The 8,969-nt window shown below is 39.1% G+C and overlaps 1 protein-coding gene across 1 annotated transcript in view; it reads left to right on the forward strand.

The window, feature by feature from the left end:
* Positions 1-8,969, forward strand: part of THSD7A (thrombospondin type 1 domain containing 7A) — a 639,499-nt gene that overhangs the window by 583,461 nt on the left and 47,069 nt on the right. The window contains exon 14 of the mRNA XM_042781429.1: positions 6,172-6,350. Coding sequence (XP_042637363.1) covers positions 6,172-6,350 — 179 coding nt within the window. The remainder of the gene's footprint in view (positions 1-6,171; positions 6,351-8,969) is intronic.

An 8,969-nucleotide genomic window follows, 5' to 3' on the forward strand; every position in this document is an offset into this window, starting at 1 on the left:
GTTTCAAAAGTGGACTCTCTCCAGAAGTAGATTGCCCAATCTTCCTTCTGAGGAGTGGCTGGTGGGTTTGAACCACCAACCTTCTGGCTAGCAGTCAAATGCCTTAGGCACTATACCACCAGACCTTTAAGAGGCTAAAATTCCAAGTTCAAAGTGCCAGCTCTAGGAGCTGGGTGAAAGCCTCTCAACCCTGGGCTTCAGCTCCACCTCTTGCTCCCAGCCCACTGAAGCTGGAGGCTTCTGTTAGATAGCTGCTAGCTGCTGAGGTTGACAAACCCAAGGTTGACAAGCAAAATGGCACAGTCCCAAAGTTATCAAACAACATGGCAGGCCACTAATTCAAGTCTGTAAACAGTGTCGAGATCAGCAGACTACATGGCAGGCCTTTGAGATGAAGACTTGGCCAAATGCAGGATCCACATGTGCCAAAACCTTGGAGACCTTTCTCAGAGCTTCTCCTTATACACCAGAAGCAGACCACATCCCTAAGGCAGCTACTCAGCTGTTCATTGCAGATTCCACTATGGAGTTGATTACTTTCCTAATCAGGGAAATAACTACATCCAGCTGCTCAGCCACTCAAAACCAGGCTGCTAAAGGGGCAGGGAGGCCACATCTTTTGACCTCCTCTAACCCACAAGAGGAAGACAGAATCACTGTCAATAGCCCAAGGCCGGTTTCTGCAAGGCCAGACATGCTGCCTCCCTCCAGCCCTTTCACCAACCCTGACACCAACCGTTCCTCCCGCAGTACTCACCACCTTTCTGCTGGGTTCGATAATTCACTGCAGTGACCTTGCAGAACTCACAGATTATGGGGTTTATTACAGAAGCACCAGCTTACAATTCAAGTTCAGGAAAAATGCTCAGTCTCTCTCAGCCTGCCGTCTCTCCGCCAACAGTCTCTCTCCCAGCAGTGTGTGTACCTTGGTGTCTCTCTCAGCAATGCGTGTCTCTTGCATCTCTTTCCCAGCAGTACATGTCTGTCAGGAGCACGTTTCTCTTTCAGCAGCACTTCCTTCTCAGCCAGCAGTCAGAGAGAGTTCTGCCTCTAGGAGGCCTCCTTTTGAGCCTGGCAGAGTGGCCAAACTAGCCAATCATAACATCAGAATTCTAAGCACCAGAGAGAAAGGGAACTTCCCAGAACATTGCTTTGTGCCATGTCCAATAGAAATACCCCAAGTGGATAACTTTTACAATCAGGAGCTCCTCAGTTGCTCACAGCAAATTCCACCGTGGAGTTTACAAAAACTTAGGGCTAGAAAAGCCATACCAGGTAATTTAGTACACCGCACAGGCCCAGTCAAGTTGACACACAGTTGCTTAACTACCACAGTTGTCATAGGGAGAAGGGGCAGTAATTGGAATGGAGCACAAAGAAGAGTTCTAGGGTGTTATATGTGTTCAGTATGTGAGCATTCACTGTTTTACACTTCTAAAAGGTGCACTTTTGTTGTTAGCTTCTGTCATTGTGACCCTGTGCACAATGGAATGAAATGCAGCCAGATCCTATGCCACCTAATGATTGGTTGCAGTTCAGATCCTTGTGATCCATAGAATTTTCACTGGCTGATTCTCAGAAGGAGATCACCAGATTTTCCTTCCCAGTCTATCTTAGTCTAGAAGCGCTGCTGAAACCTGTCAGCATCATAACGACACACAGGCCTCCACTGATTGATGGTGGTTGCACATGAGTTGCATTGGTGCATTGGCTGGAAATCAAACCCGGTTTTCCTATTTGGAATGCAAGAATTCTACCACTGAACCAGCATTGTCCTCACTTTTGTGTCTCTTGTTGTTGTTGTGTGCTGTGGTGTCAATTCTGACTCATGGCAATCCTATAGGACAGAGTGGCACTGCCCCATAGGCTTTTCTAGGCTGTACTTTTTAAGGGAACAGACTGCCAGGTCTTTTCTCCCACAGAGCTGCTGGTGGGTTCAAACCACCAGCCTTTCAGTTAGGAGCCAAGCATTAAGCTTAAAAGTAGGTAATGCGTAGCTTTGATGAAAGTGTCAGAGATAATATATGAGAAGAAATACTATAAATTCACTTCTCCACATTTTATTTGTTCTACCTCTGTCTTGCAAACGGGTTCCCTGACTTAGGTCTTACACACTCACATATACAAATGAGAACAGTTAAACTAGGGAAACTTAAATAAAATTAATGGATTATTATATCATTGCCAATATCCAGGTTGAAATTATACTACAGATACCATTGAGGAAAACTGCGCAAAGTGTACAAGGGACCTCTCTATTATTTCTTATAATTACATGTGATCTAAAATTATCACGATAAAACTGTCAATTATAAAAGAGAGAACTGAATAAACCCAAGAAAATATATTAATGACCTTCCCCCCCAAAAAAAAAAAATTCTAGACTTTATCTCAGATGAAGTGTATCAGGATGTCTAGGGGAGGACATGTGTCCCAACTAATTTCATGATGAGTTAAATCTGGGAACTATTACATAGTTAATTGCCTAGAATTTGAGCACTACTTTAATCCAGGGGTGTTTGGCCATAAATTTATAGAATTCATTTGCCATTTTAGTTTAAATGGTTTCAGATTTCCCCTATGATAAAAGAAGCAGATACTTACCTATTTGTTCTATTTTAAATCTTGTTGTTGTAAGTTGGCTGCTTCCATAAAGGTTTAAAACCTTGGAAATCCTTTTGGGGTCTCTGTGAGTCAGAATGGACTCATTGGCAGGGGAGCATAGTAAAAAGAAAAAAAGTATTTAGGAATAAGTTTAACAAAATAAACGTGAGACTTTTACACTGAGAACAACAAAATGTCACTCTAAGCAATTAAAGAGCACATACCTAAATGGAAAGACATTCCATGATGTCTTTGCATGAATTGTAAAGGTAATACTCAACCAAATTGATCAACAGTTCAACACAATACCCAGATTCAACTCAAAATCCCAGCTGCCTTTTTTGAAGAAACTGACAAGCTCATCCTAAAATTCTCATGGGATCCAGAAGAACCAAAATTACCTTGAAAAAGAACAGTTCTAGGACTCATAGTTCTTGATTTCAAAACTGACTACAATGTTACAATAATCAAAGCAACATGGAACTAACATAAAGATCGACATAAAGATCAATGCAACGGAATTGAGAATTGAGAATTATACCCTTACATATGTGGCCAACTAATTTTCAACAAGAATGCCAAGACAACACAATAGGGAAAGAATAGTCTATTGAACAAATGATTCTGGAACAACTGGGTATCTACATTCAGTAGAGTGAAGCTGTGCTCTATCTCATACTATATACAAAAATTACCTCAAAGTGGATCATAGACCTAAATATAATAACTAAAGCTATAAAACTCCTAAAATAAGACATAGGTGTAAATCTCTGTGACACTGGATTAGTTAAGTTTCTTCAATATTACACAAAAGCACAAGCAACCAGAGGAAAAATAAACTGGATTTTAAAATTTAAAAGTGTTGTGGTGCAAAGAACATTATAAAAAAAAAAAGTGAAAAGATAACCCAAAGGATGAGAGAAAATAGCAAATCATATATCTAATAAGAGACTTGTATCCAGAATATATAGACAACTCTTACAACTCAACAATGGAAAGAGAACACAAAATGTTGGGAATGGATTCAAATAGACATTTCTCCAAAGAAGATATGTGAATAGCAGTAAGTTCATGAAAAGATGATCGACATCAGTAGTCGTTAAGGAAATACAGATCAAAACCACTATGTGATACTATGTCACACCAGTGACTAAAATAAAAAAGTCAGATAATAGAAAGTGTTGACAAGGACATGGAGAGATTGGAATGGCCATGGACTGTTGGTAGGAATGTAAAGTGGTGGAACCACTTTAGAAACAGTCTAGCAGTTCCTCGTATGGTTAAACTATAGTTATTATGTAAGGGGGAAAAAAAAAACCTCACTGACATTGAGTTTGTTCCAACTCACATTGACCCTTCCTCAGGTTTCCAAGACAGTATCTCCACAGTAGATTGCTCAGCCTTCCTTCTGTGGAGTGGCTGGTGAGTTTGAACTGCCAGCCTTCTAGTTGGCAGTCAAATGCCTTAGGTACTACACCACCAGAGCTCCTAGCAATTCCCCTCCTAGTATATTCTCAAGATAAATGAAAGCATAGGTTCACATAAAAACTTATATACAAATGTTCATAGCAAACATTTTTCATAAGAACCAAAAATAAGAACAACCAAGATATCCATGAAGTGATGATTAGATAAGCAAAATGTAATTTATTATTATTTAGGAATACAAAGGAATGAAGTACTGATACATGCTATAACATGTATAAACCTTGAAAATATTATGCTGAGGGAAAGAAGCCAATCACAAGAGAACAAATAACATATGATTCCATTTATAAGAATGTTCAGAGATATTTCATATAATGAAATATTATTGGTTATTGGTTATTATGAATAATGTTTGCTGTGAACATTTGTGTATGAGTTTTTATGTGAATCCATGTTTTCATTTCTCTTGAGAATATACTAGGAGGGGAATTGCTAGGAACTCTGGTGGCAATCCAATATACTTCTAAGTAGAAAATAAATAATGGTGACCAGGGGCTGAGGAGAGGGGAGAATAGGGAATAACTCCTAATAGGTATGGGGCTTTTATTTGAGGTGATGAAAATTTTGGAAAATTGAATATAATAGTTATATTCATAACTATGAATATACTAAAAATCACTGGATTATACACTTTGAAAGGATTAATTATATGGTATATGGATTTGTTGTTGCTGTTGTTGTGTGCCATCGAGTCACCAACCCCTCCTTGGGTTTCCAAGGCAGTATCACTGTGGAAGTAGATTGCCCAACCTTCCTTCCGAGGAGTGGTTGGTGGATTTGAACCGCCATACTTCTGGTTAGCAGTCAAGTGCCTTAGGCACTAAGCTACCAGAACTCCTGGTATATGGATTATAGCAAAATATTTTTTATTCTACATAGAGTTTGTATTATAAAATATTTATATTTATTATAATCAATTTCATAATCAAACCTCTTCTGTTGATGTAAAATACTACAGCAGAGTATTTCCTTGTATCAGGAAGGACTTCTCTCAACAATGTTGTTGTTGTTACTATGTGCCGTGGAGTTGGACCCGACTCATAGCGACCCCTCCTTGGGTTTCCAAGGCAGTATCACTATGGAAGTAGATTGCCCCATCTTCCTTCCGAGGAGTGGCTGGCGGGTTTGAACTGCCAGCCTCTGGTTAGCAGTCAAGTGCCTTAGGCACTATGCTACTTTGACCAGAGGAACTTTGCTTTTTCTACACATTTGCTTTCAGAACAATGGTGATAGATTAATATTCTCAAATGCAAGTTGATAGTAAGGGTCTGCTCGGAGATAATGTTCTAATTTCATAAAATAAATCTGTAGAATATTAATGTATGGTTTGATTAAATGAGTCCCAGGGTAACCCTCAGAAAGCCTTTCCCTTACCGTGTGACCTTGGACTTGTCAATTATCTTTCTGCATTTGTTTTCTTATCTGTCTAGTAGAACATCAATACCTGCCCAACACACTCATAAAATTTTCAAGAGAATCAAATGGATACAAGATGTGAAGGTGTTTTGAAATTGATAGAACTATGAAAATATGAGGCATTATTTATTTAACATCCTTCATTTTTCTTCCTTCAGATTTGATTTTCAAACAAGGGAAAACATAAGGTGCTAAGTTAAATGGTTCCTTTTGGATTTTGATTGAGAGGAACTGACTTTTCTTCTTGAGGAAAAGTGTTGCATAGACTCAAATCTGAACTTGTATGACATTAACAGATAGGGTTTTATAGAAAACTGTGCTGTAATTTTTTTTTTAAGGTATCATTCTGGTAGCATGAGAAGAATATGGCAACAGACAGGTTATTGTCAATTAAACACGAGCTGTCAGAAAGTCAGAAATGTTGAAATATGGTGAGCATGAATCCTAAGCATATCATGTGGCAGCTGCTTAGCTGTTATTTTAACAGAGTCACTGTGTGTATGTGTCATTTTCCTGCAGAATTTAATATAAGTTTCTAAGAACAGAGAAATCTCTACATTTGCATGCACTGTCAAGTCAAACTTGGACCTCCTAAATGAGCTGCAGTGATGGGAGAGTGACATGTGAAGGAGATGATTCTTTTTCTCATTGTTGTCTACTCAGGTTACATTGAAGAGGCCTGCATCATCCCCTGCCCCTCAGACTGCAAACTCAGTGAGTGGTCTAATTGGTCTCGCTGCAGTAAGTCTTGTGGAAGTGGTGTGAAGGTTCGGTCTAAATGGCTACGTGAAAAGCCATATAATGGAGGAAGGCCCTGTCCCAAACTGGACCACGTCAACCAGGTATTTCCTGTAATTGAGAATATTAAAATACTGTTTAGATTCACAGTGGCATATATTTTTCTCCAAAAGTAAGAGTAAATTATGGCCCCAGAATAAGACATTCAGCACATTTTATCTATAAAATCCCTAAGTAAATGCATGTATGTTATTAAAATCTTACACCAGATTTATTATCTCTGTTTTTTATGATTTTATTTATTATTTCAGGAGATTTAGTGATATATATATGGTTTATACCCACCAGCCACTCCTCGGAAGGAAGATGGGGCAATCTACTTCCGTAGTGATACTGCCTCGGAAACCCAAGGAGGGGTCGCTATGAGTCGCGCCCGACTCACCGGCACATAACAACAACAACAATATATAGGCCCTTTAATACATAAACCAAACTCACTGCCATCGAGTTGATTCCGACTTACAGCGACCCCTCCTTGGGTTTCCAAGGTGGTATCTCTAGGGAAGTAGACTGCCCAATCTTCCTTCTGAGGAGTGGCTGGTGGGTTTGAACTGCCAGGCTTCTGGTTAGCAGTCAAATGCCCTAGACACTACGCCACCAGTGTTCCCAGAGATTTAATACATATACATGTATATATTATAAATCTATACATACAAATGTATTATATATGTGTATATGTATGAGGGTCAGCAAAAAAAAGGGGAAGGCCCCGCAATGCGATGGATTGACACAGTGGCTGAAACAGTGAGCTCGGGTATGGCAGGAATTGTAAGGTTGGCACAGGACCGGGCAGTGTTTCATTCAGTTGTACATAAGGTCGCTATGAGTCACAGCCAACTCAACAGCACCTACAACAACAATTATAAATATATAAATATATGTAAATAAATATCTGTAAGTATAAACATGAAAATAAATATAAATATATGTTGTTGTTGTTGTTAAGTGCTGTCGTGTCGTTTCCGACTCATAGCGACCCCATGCACAGCAGAACGAAACACTGACCGATCCTGCACCAGCCCCACAATCCCTGCTATACTTGAGCCCATCATCGCAGCCACCGTGTCAATCCATCTCGTTGAAGGCCTCCCCCTCTTTCGTTGACCTTCTACCCTACCAAGCATGACATCCTTCTCCAGGGAATGGTCCCTTCTTACAACATGACCAAAATAGGTGAGACAAAGTCTGGCCATTCTTGCTTCCAAGGAGCATTCTGGCTGCACTTCCTCTAGGACAGCTCTGTTAGTTTTTTAGTTGTCCATGGTACTTTCAGCATTCTTCGCCAACACCACAACTCAAAAGCATCAACTCTTCTTCGGTCTTCCTTATTCATTGTCCAGCTCTCACATGCATACCAGGAGATTGGAAATATCATGGCTTGTGTCAGGTGCACCTTAGTCCTCAAGGAGATATCCTTGCTCCTCAGCACTTGATACAGTTCCTTCACAGTTGTCTTTCCCAGTGCTACACGTCATCTAATGTCCTGACTGCTGCTTCCGTTGGCATCGATTGTAGAACCGAGCAACGTGAATTCTTTGACAACCTCAAATCTTCTCTCCATTTATTGTGATGCTGCTCATTGGTCCAGTTGTGAGGATTTTTGTTTTCTTTATGTTGAGATGTAATCCATACTGCAGACTGTATTCTTCAAACTTCATCAGTAGGTGCCTTAAGTCATCCTCACTTTCAGCAAGCAAACTTGTATCGTCTGCATATCTCAGGTTGCTAATGATTCTTCCTCCAATCCTGATACCACTTTTTTCTTCATATAGTCCAGCTTCTTGCATTATTTACATACATATAAATCATTCAATGGAAAGAAAAATAACACCTGCCTTTGAAATAATGTCTAGGTGTTTAATATGTCATAAAATTGTGTCTAACTTGTGTGCTCAGAGCAAGATCATCTCACTTTTAAGAGTTCTACTAGATTCTCAGATATCTCAGTTACCAACTACTGATATCAAGTTAAAATTGAAGTTGCAAAAAGTATATGGGTTTGGGTCTAAAATTAGGAAATACATACATTTATTTGAATTTATTTGGTATAAAATATGTTTGAGCAAAAAAAATTTAAAATACCTCCAATCACTGATAGTATGCTGTCTATTTATGTAGTTTTTTGGCCTCTTCTATATTATTTGGGACTTTATTTGACTTTGGATGCACACTTCATTACCCACTGTTAATAGTTATTATTCCTGTTTTACTGGAGATAAAAAGTGAAAGGCTAATGGAGGGAATATTGACTAACTTAAATGTAATATAATATGTATCAGACAATTATTACCATGCTTTGCCCACATGTCAATGAACAAAGAAGGAATCTCAATTGTATGTGTAAATGTTAAGATGTGTATTTAAATTAAGTTGTAATCAGATGAATCAAGGCCTTAACTAAATAGATAGATAAGTTACATACATATATACATTGCCTCATTTTAACCTACACACACACTGGATAATAGAATGCATACTTTCCTTTCCTGAATTAACCTAAATTTGTTCATAACAATAAAAGTATATTGTAAAGAAAGCAATGTTGATTTGTTGTTGATATGTGCCGTCGAGTCGGCCCCGACTCATAGCAACCCCTCCTTGGGTTTCCGAGGCAGTATCACTACGGAAGTAGGATTGCCCAACCTTCCTTCCGAGGAGTGGCT

Source organism: Orycteropus afer, unplaced genomic scaffold, assembly GCF_000298275.1.
Source record: "Orycteropus afer afer isolate SDZICR_OR568_19922 unplaced genomic scaffold, OryAfe1.0 scaffold00119, whole genome shotgun sequence".
Lineage (NCBI taxonomy): Eukaryota > Metazoa > Chordata > Mammalia > Tubulidentata > Orycteropodidae > Orycteropus > Orycteropus afer.